General features: G+C 43.9%; 1 protein-coding gene across 2 annotated transcripts in view; it reads right to left on the bottom strand.

Moving 5' to 3' along the window:
- The window catches only part of LOC311298449 (mitogen-activated protein kinase kinase kinase kinase 4-like), an 86,163-nt gene extending 66,940 nt beyond the window's left edge, over positions 1-19,223 (bottom strand). For both annotated transcript variants that reach the window (XM_084421371.1, XM_084421372.1), the window contains exons 1-2: positions 18,949-19,223; positions 18,590-18,655 (exon numbers count right to left, since the gene is read on the bottom strand). In XM_084421371.1, coding sequence (XP_084277497.1) covers positions 18,590-18,655; positions 18,949-19,005 — 123 coding nt within the window. In that variant the 5' untranslated portion in view covers positions 19,006-19,223. The remainder of the gene's footprint in view (positions 1-18,589; positions 18,656-18,948) is intronic.
- Positions 19,224-20,074: the final 851 nt, after the last annotated feature.

Here is a 20,074-nt window from a genome sequence, read left to right as displayed (position 1 = left end):
TATGATCTGTGGAAACAGTGTGTAGACTGTGTTGATTGTTGTTGTTTCAGCGCTTTGGGTTTGTTTGTTTGTTTGTTTGTTTATTGATGTTATTGTATATGTCTGGATATCTGAAAATCAACACACACACACACAAAAAAACACTTTAAAAGAATTTGCAGTTTGACAGGATTGTGCAGACTTGTTAATTAAACAGCCCATTGTCAATGTTCTTACTGGTCTTTTCAGCACATTATCTGTACATCTTAATGCCTATTTGGCTTTGTAAGTTTTGGCTGTAATTACTTTGTTCCCTTTATTATCTTTAATGAGCAGTATCAGGTTAAATAAAACATGAACTGAACTGAATTTAATGACAGCTGCTTTTACGAGCGAAACTGTTTTCATAATAGATCAATTTTACAACATTAACAGTTATTTTCCTGTTTATTACTGTGAAGCTGCTTTAAAACCATCTGTATTGTATAAAGCGCTATTGAAATAAAGCAGCCTTGTCTTAATGACGATAGATTCATCTTTGAAAACTAATCCTGTTAAACAAAAGCATTGAGTCACCTAAAAAAACTGAAGGCAAATTCCATATTTCCTCATAAGACTCATGTTTGCTCTTCTCGTGTGTGTCGGTGTGTGACGTGTTATTCTACCATCGCCAATCGGACAAGGAACTCTTCATACTTCTCTAATCCTGCTAATGTTTATGCACTGAATCATATTTCCTGTTTTTCTAGTCAAATCTACATTCTCATATAGTTAAGGAGGGGTATAGGCAATTTCGGAGAGGCTAGCAATAGCAAGTTAGCTTTGAAAGCATGAGATCCCACCGGACCGAGACTTCCACAGAAGATATATGTGATTATTTATTTTATATATTTAGACCACTTCTATTATTGCTATTAGAATGTGAAAAGAGTTTCAGTTGTCTACACTACCTTTATAAAGGGGTCAGGAAATGGATTTTTATTTAATTTGAATGTTTCCTGAGACTTATGAAGGGTGGAAAGGCTCTGACCCCACTGTAGTGCTGCTGGACTTCCAGCAGGTTATACGGCTCGCTTTCTGTCTTTTCTGAGAGTTTCTCCACACGTTTATCAAGCAGGTACTTCATTAAAACATCTGCCAGCCGTGAGAACACAAGCTTCCATCTACCACAACTGATGTGCATTTATCAATGTTTGCATGTCAATAAAGCCTATATTAACTCTGCTCCTCAGATCAAGTGATCGTGTCTTTAAAGCCCTAAAACACTCACTTGAAAAGAGAATAAGAAGACACTTTCAACCTGTCCTCACCTGTGAAAAACTGCATGATTATAGACACCAAACCATCATGCTTTCCTTCAGAAACATTTACCCTCAATATACAGACATAAAGGGCATGAGGACTTTGACTGGGATAACCGATGCCTGGACGGAGAACGGGCTGGTTGTAAACATGGAGAGGCTTCAGCACACTGACCTTTGAGCACAAGGGTCGCAGACAACATTCAATGATTCAGAATCAGATCTAATGATAAATGCATTTAAATCGAAACCGTGGCTTTGATGATCAGGGTTGGTTGGGATATTCTTGTGTTGGCTAGAAGTCCTGAATGGCCAGTAACTCAAAATGGCCGATGATTGAAAAGCTTCATTTCAAACCCTGATGCCGTTTCTTGTGAACATGCGAGAGTAAGAGATTCTCTCAGCCCTCGAGGTCAGTGAGATGCTTCTCTATCTTTCAGTGCTCTTTAAATCTGCATGGACACACGAGACACGTCCCTCGGCAGAAACCAACAGCTACGTTCTCTTAGAGAAACTTCTGCATGATGGTTCAAACCCCTGGAATAAGTGTTTTCCTCGAATATTAGCACTGAATAACAGAGCTAGTGTGAAGAGATAGAGACCTGACGATGACCAGGAGAATCAGAGAAGATGGTTTTCTCACACACTCATCAGAGCTTCTCCACTGAACGTGTCAGAGTTGTGTTTGAGTGCATGTGTGTGTGTGAACATGAGCATGAGTCTGCCTGGTTACACACTCCCTCAGCCAATCAGAGACGCGCGCTGAGGTCACATGCTCAGAGTTCTCTAGGGCTTGGCAATCATATGATAATAAATGAACAAATCTGTATTTATGCGATGGAAACACACATGCACGCGTACAGATCACATTATATTCCTTTATGATCAAAAAGATTTGTGAAGTGATATTAAATTTAAGGAATTTCTTAACTCCAGCCACTTTAAACAAGCTCTTCTCCTAAAGAGTATCAAATAACCATGTAAAGTGTGGCGAGGGAGAGCAGGTCCACAACATGATGAACCTCAGACTCACACTGGGCAAACGTGTGTGTGTGGTTATTTCACAGGTTTCAGTGTGTCAGCGACACCAGAAGCTCTGATGCGTGTCTGAGGCGGCTCCGGTCATGTGACACGCAAAGCTGGCGTCTCATTGGCCCACGCAAAGAAAAACAATCGACACGCACTGAAGAAAAGAAAACACAAGGGTTTTGTGGGAGGGCAGATGTTCATTCCTGATATCAACGGTCACACAAGAATCCATTGTTTCTGCTGGCTGAACATTCACTCTGACAGCATGTCATATATATACTGACCGTGAACAAATGATGAAGCAAACCTTCACAACTTACTTTATCTAAGAAAACATACAGACGCCATTAGTGCTGGAATGCTGAACTGCATTTAAAGAGATCGTTCACCCAAAAATCATCATTCTGGCACTTATTACCTCTTATGTCACTCCAAACCTCAGCGACTTTCCTTCTGTAGGACACACACACACACACACACACACACACACACACACACACAAAATAGCCTTTATTTCGAGAAATGTCTTTTTTGCACATCCAATGGAAATCACTGTTGGGTTACTAACATTCTTTAAAATATCTTCTGTGTTCCACAGGAGGAAATACACTGGTTTAGAACAACAATTTTCATATCTGGGTGAACTTTCCCTTTAAGATGTAAGAGAGCTAGAGCTAGAGAGAGAGAGAGAGAGAGCGAGAGCGAGAGAGAGAAACAAAACTTTATTATATTACAAATATTTCATCAATATTACACTCCAATACAGAACTCTAAATTAACAAAAATAAACAAACCATTAAAAAGAAAAAAATATATCTACTTTAAAAATTTAAAGGGCCCCTATTATGCATTTTTGAAAATGGCCTTTCATGTAGTGTGTAACAGCTCTAAGTGAATGAAAACATCCTGCAAAGTTTTAAATCTGAAAGTTCACCGTATATAAAGTCATTATCTTTCAAAAGTAAGAGTCGACTCTGAGTCAGTGAACTGAATTGTTTTTCAAACGAGTCATAAGCCGTTTCGTTGTGACGTCAAGATGAAACATTAGCATATTGCGCGCCCACTTATAGCGCGCGCAGACACCAGGGAAAACTCAAACCTCAAACCAGCAGCTGATCCCTGTGGACACTGGAGAGCATCATGTCCAGGAGACGCTGTGCTCTATGATGTGAAGGTAAAGCCAGTGTTTCACTGCCCAAGGACGAGCATGTGGAGAATCAGAGGTTAAAGTTCATCTTTACCACGGTATCACAGCAGTGTAATCCTAAACTTTTCCTGTGTTCCCTTTATTTCACTGACAACTGCTTCTCAAATCTCAGAGTTCACTGCAGGATTCACAAACCGCTTGCTCTTGAAAAATGGTGTTCAAAATACTTCGTTTTGAGTTTTATATTGTGTAGGTCTCCTGCTAACTGGCTAACTCACGTTATCACTGTAATATTTGTTTTGCCAACGTTTACGTTACATCAGATCATTTACACTAGAGCTCGGCTAATGTATTGCATAACTTACATGGACTGTTATTGATACAGTTTCCACGTGTTCACCGCAATATATTAGAAACATACTCTGTAAATAAATTAGTAAAATAATCGGTTGATGGACATGCACTTGTTAATGCTGATGCTGAGGAATTACAGTTGCAACATCTCATAATGTTCCTCAAACTGAGTAGAGTATCACTGAGAAACACTGAGTCCTGCTGGAGTCGTCCTGATGGAGGTTCACTGAGAAACACTGAGTCCTGCTCGAGTCGTCCTGATGGAGGTTCGGGTTCACTGAGAAACACTGAGTCCTGCTGGAGTCGTCCTGATGGAGGTTCGGGTTCGTCCTGATGGAGGTTCACTGAGAAACACTGAGTCCTGCTGGAGTCGTCCTGATGGAGGTTCGGGTTCACTGAGAAACACTGAGTCCTGCTGGAGTCGTCCTGATGGAGGATCGGGTTCACTGAGAAACACTGAGTCCTGCTGGAGTCGTCCTGATGGAGGTTCACTGAGAAACACTGAGTCCTGCTCGAGTCGTCCTGATGGAGGTTCGGGTTCACTGAGAAACACTGAGTCCTGCTGGAGTCGTCCTGATGGAGGTTCGGGTTCACTGAGAAACACTGAGTCCTGCTCGAGTCGTCCTGATGGAGGTTCGGGTTCACTGAGAAACACTGAGTCCTGCTGGAGTCGTCCTGATGGAGGTTCACTGAGAAACACTGAGTCCTGCTCGAGTCGTCCTGATGAAGGTTCGGGTTCACTGAGAAACACTGAGTCCTGCTGGAGTCGTCCTGATGGAGGTTCACTGAGAAACACTGAGTCCTGCTCGAGTCGTCCTGATGAAGGTTTGGGTTCACTGAGAAACACTGAGTCCTGCTGGAGTCGTCCTGATGGAGGTTCACTGAGAAACACTGAGTCCTGCTCGAGTCGTCCTGATGAAGGTTCGGGTTCACTGAGAAACACTGAGTCCTGCTCGAGTCGTCCTGATGGAGGTTCGGGTTCACTGAGAAACACTGAGTCCTGCTGGAGTCGTCCTGATGGAGGTTCGGGTTCACTGAGAAACACTGAGTCCTGCTGGAGTCGTCCTGATGGAGGTTCACTGAGAAACACTGAGTCCTGCTGGAGTCGTCCTGATGGAGGTTCGGGTTCACTGAGAAACACTGAGTCCTGCTGGAGTCGTCCTGATGGAGGTTCACTGAGAAACACTGAGTCCTGCTGGAGTCGTCCTGATGGAGGTTCGGGTTCACTGAGAAACACTGAGTCCTGCTCGAGTCGTCCTGATGGAGGTTCACTGAGAAACACTGAGTCCTGCTGGAGTCGTCCTGATGGAGGTTCGGGTTCACTGAGAAACACTGAGTCCTGCTGGAGTCGTCCTGATGGAGGTTCACTGAGAAACACTGAGTCCTGCTGGAGTCGTCCTGATGGAGGTTCGGGTTCACTGAGAAACACTGAGTCCTGCTGGAGTCGTCCTGATGGAGGTTCACTGAGAAACACTGAGTCCTGCTGGAGTCGTCCTGATGGAGGTTCGGGTTCACTGAGAAACACTGAGTCCTGCTGGAGTCGTCCTGATGGAGGTTCGGGTTCACTGAGAAACACTGAGTCCTGCTGGAGTCGTCCTGATGGAGGTTCGGGTTCACTGAGAAACACTGAGTCCTGCTCGAGTCGTCCTGATGGAGGTTCGGGTTCACTGAGAAACACTGAGTCCTGCTGGAGTCGTCCTGATGGAGGTTCACTGAGAAACACTGAGTCCTGCTCGAGTCGTCCTGATTGAGGTTCGGGTTCACTGAAAAACACTGAGTCCTGCTGGAGTCGTCCTGATGGAGGTTCACTGAGAAACACTGAGTCCTGCTGGAGTCGTCCTGATGGAGGTTCGGGTTCACTGAGAAACACTGAGTCCTGCTGGAGTCGTCCTGATGGAGGTTCGGGTTCACTGAGAAACACTGAGTCCTGCTGGAGTCGTCCTGATGGAGGTTTGGGTTCACTGAGAAACACTGAGTCCTGCTGGAGTCGTCCTGATGGAGGTTCGGGTTCACTGAGAAACACTGAGTCCTGCTGGAGTCGTCCTGATGGAGGTTCGGGTTCACTGAGAAACACTGAGTCCTGCTCGAGTCGTCCTGATGGAGGTTTGGGTTCACTGAGAAACACTGAGTCCTGCTGGAGTCGTCCTGATGGAGGTTCGGGTTCACTGAGAAACACTGAGTCCTGCTCGAGTCGTCCTGATGGAGGTTCGGGTTCACTGAGAAACACTGAGTCCTGCTCGAGTCGTCCTGATGGAGGTTCACTGAGAAACACTGAGTCCTGCTCGAGTCGTCCTGATTGAGGTTCGGGTTCACTGAAAAACACTGAGTCCTGCTGGAGTCGTCCTGATGGAGGTTCACTGAGAAACACTGAGTCCTGCTCGAGTCGTCCTGATTGAGGTTCGGGTTCACTGAGAAACAGTGAGTCCTGCTGGAGTCGTCCTGATGGAGGTTCGGGTTCACTGAGAAACACTGAGTCCTGCTCGAGTCGTCCTGATGGAGGTTCACTGAGAAACACTGAGTCCTGCTGGAGTCGTCCTGATGGAGGTTCGGGTTCACTGAGAAACACTGAGTCCTGCTCGAGTCGTCCTGATGGAGGTTCGGGTTCACTGAGAAACACTGAGTCCTGCTGGAGTCGTCCTGATGGAGGTTCACTGAGAAACACTGAGTCCTGCTCGAGTCGTCCTGATGGAGGTTCACTGAGAAACACTGAGTCCTGATCGAGTCGTCCTGATGGAGGTTCACTGAGAAACACTGAGTCCTGCTGGAGTCGTCCTGATGGAGGTTCGGGTTCACTGAGAAACACTGAGTCCTGCTGGAGTCGTCCTGATGGAGGTTCGGGTTCACTGAGAAACACTGAGTCCTGCTGGAGTCGTCCTGATGGAGGTTCACTGAGAAACACTGAGTCCTGCTGGAGTCGTCCTGATGGAGGTTCGGGTTCACTGAGAAACACTGAGTCCTGCTGGAGTCGTCCTGATGGAGGTTCGGGTTCACTGAGAAACACTGAGTCCTGCTGGAGTCGTCCTGATTGAGGTTCGGGTTCACTGAGAAACACTGAGTCCTGCTGGAGTCGTCCTGATGGAGGTTCGGGTTCACTGAGAAACACTGAGTCCTGCTGGAGTCGTCCTGATGGAGGTTCGGGTTCACTGAGAAACACTGAGTCCTGCTCGAGTCGTCCTGATGGAGGTTCGGGTTCACTGAGAAACACTGAGTCCTGCTGGAGTCGTCCTGATGGAGGTTCACTGAGAAACACTGAGTCCTGCTCGAGTCGTCCTGATGGAGGTTCACTGAGAAACACTGAGTCCTGATCGAGTCGTCCTGATGGAGGTTCACTGAGAAACACTGAGTCCTGCTCGAGTCGTCCTGATGGAGGTTCACTGAGAAACACTGAGTCCTGCTGGAGTCGTCCTGATGGAGGTTCACTGAGAAACACTGAGTCCTGCTCGAGTCGTCCTGATGGAGGTTCACTGAGAAACACTGAGTCCTGCTGGAGTCGTCCTGATGGAGGTTCGGGTTCACTGAGAAACACTGAGTCCTGCTGGAGTCGTCCTGATGGAGGTTCACTGAGAAACACTGAGTCCTGCTGGAGTCGTCCTGATGGAGGTTCGGGGTTCACTGAGAAACACTGAGTCCTGCTCGAGTCGTCCTGATGGAGGTTCGGGTTCACTGAGAAACACTGAGTCCTGCTGGAGTCGTCCTGATGGAGGTTCACTGAGAAACACTGAGTCCTGCTCGAGTCGTCCTGATGGAGGTTCACTGAGAAACACTGAGTCCTGATCGAGTCGTCCTGATGGAGGTTCACTGAGAAACACTGAGTCCTGCTCGAGTCGTCCTGATGGAGGTTCACTGAGAAACACTGAGTCCTGCTGGAGTCGTCCTGATGGAGGTTCGGGTTCACTGAGAAACACTGAGTCCTGCTGGAGTCGTCCTGATGGAGGTTCACTGAGAAACACTGAGTCCTGCTGGAGTCGTCCTGATGGAGGTTCACTGAGAAACACTGAGTCCTGCTGGAGTCGTCCTGATGGAGGTTCGGGTTCACTGAGAAACACTGAGTCCTGCTGGAGTCGTCCTGATGGAGGTTCGGGTTCACTGAGAAACACTGAGTCCTGATCGAGTCGTCCTGATGGAGGTTCACTGAGAAACACTGAGTCCTGCTCGAGTCGTCCTGATGGAGGTTCACTGAGAAACACTGAGTCCTGCTCGAGTCGTCCTGATGGAGGTTCGGGTTCACTGAGAAACACTGAGTCCTGCTCGAGTCGTCCTGATGGAGGTTCGGGTTCACTGAGAAACACTGAGTCTTGCTGGAGTCGTCCTGATGGAGGTTCGGGTTGAATAACTAGTTCTTCCAGTGTTTCATCATCGGACTCGCGCTCGCTTTGATGTGGTAAAATCAACGTCATTGTTCGTTACTGTGTTTAGTTTAGGTGTAGGAAGCCTCAGGACACGCAGAGCTGACGTTGTTATGGCAATGGGCGGTTTTGTTTTCGATGTACTGTACACGGTAGGCCAATCACAACAGACTGAGCTGTCTGGCCAATCACAGCAGAGAATATCGCGGAAAGGTGGGATTTAGAGAGATTGATTCATTTGACGAGTCGTTTGAGAGTCATTGAAAATGTGGTGATGTGCAAATGTATATTATGAGGAAATTAAACTGTTTTTTTTTTTACCTTTGATGCATGTAAACATGTTGTAGGAGACTCCACAACAACATTAGGAAACTTTAAAATAGAATAATAGAGGCCCTTTAAAATTAGCACTTCATCATCTCCAACTTCACACAAAACTCTTTCCACAGCCCAAATAATTGAAAATTCTAATACATTCTTAACATTTTAAAATATGAAAACTCAATTTGAATACGAGCAGCAACCAACCCTTTCAGTCCCATCTCTACATCAACTGATCCAGTATCTAATATTTTATTCTTCCTAGTTTTCCATATTGCTATCTTTGCTGATCCTAACAAATAGTTTAATAAACACAATTTTTTCCATTCCTGGAAGTTGTACTAATAAAACCTTTATGAGAAAAATTCATACCAAAACCGTCAAACCAACTTTTTATAATATCAAAAAGACCTCCTAATCTCTCACAATAAATGAACAAATGATCCATCATTTGTGTCATGTCATGTGATCATGTGATCCCTTGTCTGATGTGTCATGTTGTCATTGGTTCATTGTTCACAGGTGTCCCTGTCTAGTCATTAGTCCTTGTGTATTTAAGCCCTCATGTTTGCCTTGTGTCCTTGTCAAGTATTGTTTGTGTAACCTCTGTTGGTAAGCGTCATGTCCACGGTTATGTTTTGAGTTCATGCCATGTCATACCTTTGTTTTATGTTTGATCACGTTTGGTAAATAAACTGCACTTGGGTTCTCAACAAGCTTGCCCTCAGTGGACTTATCATTACACCCCTGAAGTCTGGCCCAAATATTTCTGACCACCTCCAAGTTTAGACTTTTTTCAAACATGCCAATGGGACATTTTGACACACACAGAATATAAAGCTTTTTTACTGATGTCCTGAAAACTCCCCAATTCAGGTGTTTTAAAAGTCAACATTGTGCCCCTTTCCTCTTGGTGTTCCTCCTATTCTGCAGGAGACACTGATATCGGTGGAGACTTGCAGTCTTTCCCCCTCTCCTGCTCTTGCTGAAGGTCTAGAGCTTCTCTGCAGACTCCAGGTAAAGCTGCATGCACTTCCTTCAGCAACTGACTCACGAGACGTAAAGAGTTCATCCCTGTATCCTTCTGAAGAGATTCTGACGTTTTCCACCCTTTGGCATCCCTGAGATTCTCCAGTTTGGTACATCCAGCTCTAATCAGACGGTTTCTCAAACTTTCTGAGGACAAACACTTCATCTGAAATAATGGATTGGTTCCCTCAAAATCCAGTCTTGTGGTTGTTCAATCCCTCTGCTTACAGAAAAAGTCATATTCCACGCTCGTAGCATGGAGCGATAAAATGGTTCAAGTCCAGTTCATTTGTTCTGATTAAAAACAATGGGATGTCCTCCTCAAAAAAGGATGTCCTCCTCAACTAAGCACATGACATAGCTCCTCTCTGTCTCCTCCGCATATAACAGTCTCTGTAATGCTTGCAATCGAAATGTATTAATCCGACTTCTGACGTCGACAAGGCCTAGCACATTTAGCTTGTGCCATAATGTAGAAGCAGCCAGATTGCTTATGACCAAGACTCTACCCCTGTAGGATAGTTCAGGTAATTTAGACAACTTGGCTAACACCTTATCCAGCATACCTTCTCAGTTCTTCTTTTTATAATTCTCTGAACCCAAGAAAACTCCTAAGATTTCAATACCTTCTGTTCCCCACTTCAAGCCTCCTGGAATGTGAGGTATCCCAGCATTTCTCCATTCACCCATAATAAACCCCTCACTTTTTCCCCAGTTTACTTTTGCAGAAGGGCTAAGCTCTTACATAGTGTTTGAATATCTCCCTGGCTTTTTACAAAAACAGTTACATCATCTGCATATGCAGATGCAGAAAATTCTAACTGTTCTGAAACAAAAAAACTTTCAACTTATTTCTTAATTTACATAAAAGAGGTTCAATAACTAGGCTATAGAGCTGTCCTGAAAGAGGACATCCCTGTCTAATGCCTCTTTTAAGAAATACTGAGCTACTCAAACCACCTCCAATCTTGATCATTACAGAGGTCTTATTATACAACAACTTTATCCAGGAAATCATTTTTTTTCCACACCCAAAAGCTTCTAAAACCTTAAAAAGATATGCCTGCGCAACACGTTCAAAGGCTTTTTCCTGATCAATAGATAAAAACCCAATATCCCAATTATTATCAGTCGAAACATCAATAACATCTCTTATTAAAAACAAATTATCCATAATTGTATGACCTGGAATACAATATGTTTGTTCCTTCTTCACCACAACATGTAAATAATTATTAAGCCAATTGGCTAAACATTTAGGGGCTGTTTACACCTGGCCACTTCATGCGTTTTTGCGAAACGGATTTAAATCCGATCTTCAATTCCCGCGCTATATGCAGATTTAATGGAGTGCACGTCACCGAAAGCAACGGATATGAGCTGCATTTTTTTGATGATCATCTAAAATTTCAAAATCAAAGACCGCAATAAGAGAGAGCGGCAACAGCCCTGGTAAGATCATTTCGTTTCTTTACTTTTAATGATGATGATTGTGTGTTAAGCGTCTGTGACTTACTTTCCCTTTGATTTGTGACAGTTTGCACGTTGGCTTGATGAATAGATGCTCAGCTGCTCATCTGCGGTGACGCGTGTGTTCCAGTAGCGTCGTCATATCTGGCTATAACATTACATATAGCCCATCACACGCTCTCACACGTTTATTTTTTAGCATTTTTGGGAGGAGTACAATTTACATGTGTGGTTTCAACAACCAGATGCATTTACACTTGTCCAGTTTCGTCTGGAATGCGTCTCAGAGCTCCTCCTGAAGTGGTTTGAGCGATCAGTTTCAAATCCGTCTCGAATGCGTTTCGGAGAGCATTTACACCTGGTCTTTTCACGATCGGATAGCTATCCCATCTGAGAAATCGCATGAAGTGGCCAGGTGTAAACAGCCCCTTAGATATTATTTTATAATCTAAACACATTAAAGATACTGGTCTCCAATTTTTCAACAATCCCAGATCTCCTTTTTTTGGAAGTAGGGATAACACAGCTCTTTGACAACTTAGTTGGAAGTGTTCCTCTTTCAAAACATTCACAAATTACTTCATAAAAGTCTCTGCCTAAAATACTCCAGAAATGTTTGTAAAATTGTGCTGGCAGACCATCAATCCCTGGTACTCGACCTGTAGAGAGTCGTTGAACTGCTTCAGAAAGTTCATGAAACGTGATCATCTAACCCTAACCCATCATAAGGTATAAGGTGTAAGATGTAACACACACTCTTCTGCTCTGTAAGTCAGTCTTGACCAGATCCAGCTAAAGCTCACAGATTCATTATGCTGTGTGTGTGGAGACAACTTTATAGATTTAGATGGAGCGTTGTGAGATCACGAACTAAGATGAGTGACAGCTTTAGTGATTGTAAAGTGAGCACTCTTTCATGCTTTCAAGGCTATATAGCTAATAATCCATTGAATAAAAGTACTGTTTTTCATGCAGCTAAAAGGGCAGATGGCCAATGACACACTGAAGGTTCTGGAAGTGTGTGTGACATCTACATATAATTGCAGGATTCACTCTCGATATCGACAGCGAAAACTATTATATTACGGGACAAAAATATGGCCTGTGAAAATAGATATGCGCAATGTACATGCAGACTAACAGATTACTGGAAAAATATTTGTAGCAAAGTAATTTGTAAAAAAAAATTTTGTAAAAAATAATATATCAGTGAGTAACTAAAGAAACGTTCAAGCGAATGCTGATTGTATTGCCAGGGTGTGTGTAGAGGGTTGGTGAAGCTCGATCCGGTGTTTGACAACACACCCAGAAAGACCACATGTTATGGGCGGGGCTTCAGCACAGTCACATGATGTGGTCACATGCGTTTCTGACCAGCTCCACATGTGGTTTCAGTGACGATAAAAAAATAAGTGACAGATTAACTGTTATTTAGCCTTTGCAGAAGCTCAAGTTGAGTAAAATGTTCAAACACACTTCCTTTAAACACTGAACGAGAAACAGAGATTCACTGGCGCTGATTCACTCAAGCTGGGTCCTAAAGGACACACCATTCGCACTATACACACACACACACAGTGTTTGTCGTTGGCCAGAGGAGAACTGAGCGACTGAGTCTGGTTTCTCTCAAGGGTTTTCCTCAGTTCTGTCACTGATGGAGTTTGTGTTCGTCACTGTCGCCTCTGGCTTCATTAGTTGGAGACACTAACTGAGCCGATGATGACGTCACTGTTTTCTCCAGAACTGCTTTATAACTGAACTGACTTCGGCTGAACAACGACAATATTCTCATTTCAGAAGCTGCTTTACAGCAGAATTGAACTCTGTTAATGATTATTTTCCTGATTATAATCCTGCTTTGAAACAATCTGTATTTTATAAAGCGCTATAAAAATAAACAAAACATCATAGAATAGTGTACAAGTATGCAAACTGGGAGATCCACTGAAAACTCCCGTTGTAATCACTGAAGAGCTCTACACTGGGAGAATTCAGTCACTAATGACGCATCACAACGCCTCTGATTGGCCCCTGCATTCATGAGCTCAACAGAAACGTGTGATTGGTTAATGCTCAACGCTGCAAACCACGCATAAAAAGAAATCTGACGCAACACGAGCAAATCTACAGTAAATGTAATGCCACAATCAACACTTTAAATCATGAAGTCTTAAGGTCGTTGTTTTATTGCCCCTGCTGTATGTGAAATAACAGTCTGACAGAAACATTTCTTCAAATGACTGATTTGAGCTGTTGATCTTTGTGGATCTATTACTCATTCAGCCGGTGTTTTAGTGATTTATGTCAATGGGAATGTCCCACATTATAAGTGTGGAAACGACTGGAATGGTGTAGTCTCCACAATCTGCTGCTGAATTTCAGGCCCTGCTCATATTTCAACACTGTGTTATTTCTTTAGATTACAGAAGCTTAAGTTGGACAGTGATGAGCTATTTCTGGCTAAATAAGACATACAGTATGCATTTTGAAATATCCCAGAATACATGCTGTTTGTCCCGGAGAAGTCCCCGTTTGGTGGCAGTGCGCTTCATTAGGATTACTCACGGTTCGGTTTGTATCACGGTTTTAGGGTCACGGTTTCGGTACGGTTCGGTATGTGCTGTGTTCAGGGAAAAAATAATAAAAATAGGGAAAATAAGAACAAATAATTACAGTAGAGCAAAGATACTAATAAAATAAACAGTGCTTTTCAGGTTTTTCAGGTAAGTCTAACATTTGTTTTCAGGCACAGAAATTGAATAAAGTAATCAAATGTAAAATAACATGACATATTTGACTGTATAAATTAAAGATTACTCCTTATCAAAGTTAAAAGCTATTCAATCCAGAGCTGTGAGTGATTTCCTTGTCTTTTATAGTTTGATTAACATTAAAAACACAAACAGCAGGAATATTAGGCTGCTGTCCCTTTAAGATGTAATGCACATATTCAGTACACTGATACTGTACACATGCGTTGTCTTTCTCGACTGTATAAGTTCACTTAAAGCATAACAGGCTGTGTCTGCTAGGATACTCATCGAGACGGACATGATGACAATTCTTGTGTGAATTTGTCCATTCAAGCACAAGACTTAGTGGACCTGTCTGTTTTAAACGTTGTTATTTTCAACAAATCAGATTATAGATGCGTCATCAGATGTGAGATGAACAGCGAGTGTGTGTCGAACCGTGAGTCTGTGTCGAACCATGGGTGGAGAACGGTACGGTTCGATGTTTTACCGAGAACCGTATTATTCAGATTTACTGTTTTCAAGTTCACACGTGTGTGTTGTGGTGCTAAAGCCCTTCCTATGCAACACACTCCATTCCTGCGGTGTGTCGATTCAACGAAGCCACAACTACCACCATCTGATCAGACTGCCAACAGTGAAGTCAGGGCTTTACTCACTCATTTTCACTCGTATAATGATGTATTTCAGAGATGATAGCTGGGGTCGCTCGCTGAATTAAACATCTGGATAATGAAGTCAGGGACAATGCTGTGTACAGTTTAAAATAGTATTGCTGCACACTTCCACTAACTCAAGACACACAGAATAGGCCAGAGCAGGGTAGTGTACAGTACACTAACTCTAGTACACTAGCTTGATGATCACTGAGTATAACTGATGATCACACTAGCGGTGGGAATCTCACGATCCGAGGCGATCACGATCCAGAGGCTGCGGCGCGATGATAAAACGATTATCCACGCATGTGACGACTTGGTACTTTTAAAGCAAAGTATTTATAATGACCCATAAAGAAGTTACTTCCAATATCTTTTATAAATAAAACAAATGGAAGTGAATTTGGCAAGTCAACTGTAATATGTCCCAATATGGCAAAGAGCCAACAGGAAAATACATGTGTGCCTGTGCTGGCAGCAAACCTGTAGATGAATACACACTTCAGCATATTCTGAATCTCTAGCATTTAATAATAGACTTCTAACCAACATCCTCCTGTTATGTGCAATGAGCAACATAATCCAAAAAACATAGACAAATAGACAAAAAAAACTGTAGCAAAACCACAAACAGCGTTCATTCAAAAATACAGAATGATGTACTCATGAACACACTCTTCAGTGGGAGAACGCACTCTTCCGTGGGAGAACGCACTCTTCAGTGGGAGAACGAACGCACTCTTCAGTGGGAGAACGCTCTCTTCAGTGGGAGAACGCACTCTTCAGTGGGAGAACGCTCTCTTCAGTGGGAGAACGCACTCTTCCGTGGGAGAACGCACTCTTCAGTGGGAGAACGAACGCACTCTTCAGTGGGAGAACGCTCTCTTCAGTGGGAGAACGCTCTCTTCAGTGGGAGAACGCACTCTTCAGTGGGAGAACGCTCTCTTCAGTGGGAGAACGCACTCTTCCGTGGGAGAACGCACTCTTCAGTGGGAGAACGAACGCACTCTTCAGTGGGAGAACGCTCTCTTCAGTGGGAGAACGCTCTCTTCAGTGGGAGAACGCACTCTTCAGTGGGAGAACGCACTCTTCAGTGGGAGAACGCACTCTTCCGTGGGAGAACGCACTCTTCCGTGGGAGAACGCACTCTTCCGTGGGAGAACGCACTCTTCCGTGGGAGAACGCACTCTTCCGTGGGAGAACGCACTCTTCCGTGGGAGAACGCACTCTTCCGTGGGAGAACGCACTCTTCCGTGGGAGAACGCACTCTTCCGTGGGAGAACGCACTCTTCCGTGGGAGAACGCACTCTTCCGTGGGAGAACGCACTCTTCCGTGAGAGAACGCACTCTTCCGTGAGAGAACGCACTCTTCCGTGGGAGAACGCACTCTTCCGTGGGAGAACGCACTCTTCCGTGGGAGAACGCACTCTTCAGTGGGAGAACGCACTCTTCCGTGGGAGAACGCACTCTTCCGTGGGAGAACGCACTCTTCCGTGGGAGAACGCACTCTTCCGTGGGAGAACGCACTCTTCCGTGGGAGAACGCACTCTTCCGTGGGAGAACGCACTCTTCCGTGAGAGAACGCACTCTTCCGTGGGAGAACGCACTCTTCCGTGGGAGAACGCACTCTTCCGTGGGAGAACGCACTCTTCCTTGGGAGAACGCACTCTTCCGTGGGAGAAACGCACTCTTCCGTGGGAGAACGCACTCTTCAGTGGGAGAACGCACTCTTCAGTGGGAGAACGAACGCACTCTTCCGTGGGAGAACGCACTCTTCAGTGGGAGAACGCACTCTTCCGTGGGAGAAACGCACTCTTCCGTGGGAGAACGCACTCTTCCGTGGGAGAACGCACTCTTCCGTGGGAGAAACGCACTCTTCCGTGGGAGAACGAACGCACTCTTCCGTGGGAGAACGAACGCACTCTTCCGTGGGAGAACGCACTCTTCAGTGGGAGAACGCACTCTTCCGTGGGAGAAACGCACTCTTCAGTGGGAGAACGCACTCTTCCGTGGGAGAAACGCACTCTTCCGTGGGAGAAACGCACTCTTCCGTGGGAGAAACGCACTCTTCCGTGGGAGAAACGCACTCTTCAGTGGGAGAACGCACTCTTCCGTGGGAGAAACGCACTCTTCAGTGGGAGAACGCACTCTTCCGTGGGAGAAACGCACTCTTCCGTGGGAGAAACGCACTCTTCCGTGGGAGAAACGCACTCTTCAGTGGGAGAACGCACTCTTCCGTGGGAGAACGCACTCTTCCGTGGGAGAACGCACTCTTCCGTGGGAGAACCGCACTCTTCCGTGGGAGAACGCACTCTTCCGTGGGAGAACGCACTCTTCCGTGGGAGAAACGCACTCTTCCGTGGGAGAACGCACTCTTCCGTGGGAGAACGCACTCTTCCGTGGGAGAAACGCACTCTTCCGTGGGAGAACGCACTCTTCCGTGGGAGAACGCACTCTTCCGTGGGAGAACGCACTCTTCCGTGGGAGAACGCACTCTTCCGTGGGAGAACGCACTCTTCCGTGGGAGAACGCACTCTTCAGTGGGAGAACGCACTCTTCAGTGGGAGAACGGCCCCTTTAATGGGAGTTTTGGTGAGATCTGAAGAGACTGACTGATGTTAAACGCAGTGATCCTTTTCTTCATGTCAAATAATAGGGTTTCTTTTAAAAACTTCAGCAATCAAACGCAGCTCATTTGAGCTTGTTTATCACTGGATGAGCTCCATTTATGCGCTGATCAATGTTTTTATGTGGTTAAAAGTCTAAATGATATATTTTTTATATCAAGTGAATGTGTCTCTTCAGAAGACGTGGATAAAACCACTCCATTCATAAGGATGTATTTTACATTTATGTCTATCGCCCAGTTTCAGACGAGGCTTGAGACTAGTCCCAGACTAAAATACACACTTGAGCCGTTTTAACTGAAAGCATATCTTAAATATGTCAGATAGATAGATAGATAGATAGATAGATAGATAGATTTATTTAATGCCATGTCAGCATCTAAGGCTATTTTCATGGCAAAAATTTAATTACAAAAATACAAATATCATATAAATACAATAAAACCAAGCAAACAAACAGAAGTCATATTATAATTATTTTTTTAATTAACATATGATAAAAAATCCTAAACCTTTTGAGGCATAATCTTACTAAATAAGTCCTTAAGTGAGATAACTTCATAAAAGAGCGTTCTAGTTGTATTATACCCAGGACAGTCCAATAAAATATGTATAGTTGGTCTTCTACATGTCGGTGCCATTGTCTTCAGATTCACACCAGTAATGTGTTTTTTCTAAGGCACGTTTATATAAGCTACTTAAGTGTCCTAATTAAAAAGGCCTAATCCTGGCTTAATCTAAACCTGTCTGTGAAACCAGGCCCAAAAGTACTATCTTGAAGATTTTGGTTGCATGGACTTTCATGGAGACAAAAATCTCTAAGGTATCATTAACAACATAATTTATTGTGTGTCGAAGATGAAGGAGAGTCGTATGGGTTTGGAACGACATGAGAGCGAGTAAATTACACATTTTTCATTTTGGGGTGGACTAGCACTAACAGCACTGCATTATTAACCTAATGACTTCCTAATCTTAAATTAAAGTGTATATCATACTCTAAATCATTCAAAAACAGGAGCATACTGTTAAAAAAAGCAGAGGCAAGTTATTCTGAACAACGATATCCATCTCTCGTGCCCATAATCAACGTTTAAGCCTTTTTCACCTGATAATGTTGTGCATCCCTAGGGAAAATTGCATGTGATGTGAATGGCATCCTGTTATTAACTATACCAGTTTTTAAAAAAAAAAGAAATCAATCAAATAATGGGGCAGAATAGCAATGCTGGAATAAGTGCCAGTTCTTCTTTCATCACACATGGCAGATACAGTATCAGTACAGTAATAACGCGCTGATGCACAGATCAAGAGCTGTTCTTCTTCATACCAGGACTCATTATGAACTGAGTGAAACACTGGCGTTCTGCTGCTTCAAAGCTAGTTTATAATCAATGTCATGTTTGTCGCATTGAGTGCGCATGCGCATGCGCAGCAGATCACACCCATCAGGGCTGACATAAGAAAACTCGTCTTTAACATTCATTTTATACTCATGTAAAACAGCGATCGAGCAGTTTCGAAGGTCCTGTAAAGATCAATTATAAATATTGTAAGAATCAACCGAGACCGACCTTGTATACTTGTCCATAGGTGCCATTGCCGACCACTTCCACCAGCTCAAAAATGCCAGCAGGGTCCTGAAATCACACAAATGACCACCACATCGGTTAATAAGATAAACTTTATGATGATTGCACATATGAATGTGTGTGGCAGAGCCGATGAGCTCAAGAGTGTGTCGCTCCGCTGCCGTTATTATCGCTTTACACGAGAACAGCGCGCGCCGAACAAAGGGCAACACTGTAACAATGAGCATTAGAGTTAAACACATGTCGAACATTAGAGTTAAACACAGGTCTCGATCTCGCTGAAACACAACTGATGCATGAGGCCTGTCGGAGACCGAGTGTGTGTGTGTGAGAGCACTCACGCGCAGAGAGGCGAGGTCTATGTCCACCAGGCTCTTAGCGGGCGAGTCGTTCGCCATCTTTCACCAAACCGTTCAGATATAAGCGATGCGGTGTGTATTCCGTTCTTCACTCGTGTGGCGTGCGTTCGACGCTGTCGATCATCGTTATATTTCTGCGGTAATCCTGAGAGAGCAGCGCAGGCCCTCCGCGGTCCTCTATTGTTCGCGATGAGGATGAGGATGATGATGATGATGAAGAGTCTAGGTCAGTCCATGACGGAGTGGGCAGAGACACTGAGGGGGTGGAGACAGCGAGGGAAGGGGCTATTCCAGCACACAGACTAGGAACACACTACTGTATATGTATATAGCCTACTGTAACTGCATCACTGATTCCTGAGACAAGGGACAATGTTATTTTATTATAAATTGATATAATTACAGACAAAGCTCTCAGCTAATGATATATAAGGGAATAGGTTTTTTTTCTTAATAAATCAAAATCATTTATTCACTTAATAACTTATTTTTTGTCAACTCCATCAGATGCGATAAAAAGCATTCTATTTTAATTTGATCCATCCAACAACAGTGTAAAGTCTTCAGTAATGTAATAATGGTGTTCAGAAAAGGAACTAAGTGAAAAAATACATTCTTCAAAATTTTTCCCTGGGTTAGGCTTATTATTAACAATCCAGTTCCTAAATTCCTTAATTCTTACCCTCCTTTTTAATATTAAACATATATAACCAATGTTGACAAAGGTCCAACTGAGGTTTCAACAACTGATTGACAAGACAACAAATGAACACAACTAACTCATTTTTAACAACTAACTCATCCGTCCAGTGGTTTGTTTTTCTCCTTTTAGCGGTACAGTCTCATTCTGGGTCTCCAGTAGCTCACAGAATACAAGAAGCATATGTTTATTTATTTATTTATTTATTTGACAGGGACATTGCACAACAAATGTGTTGCACAGACCAGATAGCAGCAAGCTAATTTTCATCTGTAGTCCCTGGGCAGAGGCAAAGTGACAGCAGGTTTATACAGTGGACAATGAGCATTCTTTCTGATTAGTTCATTCACAATATAAAATACAGATACAGCACCTACAAAAGGATCACCTCAACTAACATGCAATTAC

Source organism: Rutilus rutilus (assembly GCF_951802725.1).
Source record: "Rutilus rutilus genome assembly, chromosome: 10".
Lineage (NCBI taxonomy): Eukaryota > Metazoa > Chordata > Actinopteri > Cypriniformes > Leuciscidae > Rutilus > Rutilus rutilus.
The sequence above is the reverse complement of the archived record's forward strand: the minus strand, read 5'-3'. Positions and strand labels throughout refer to the sequence as shown.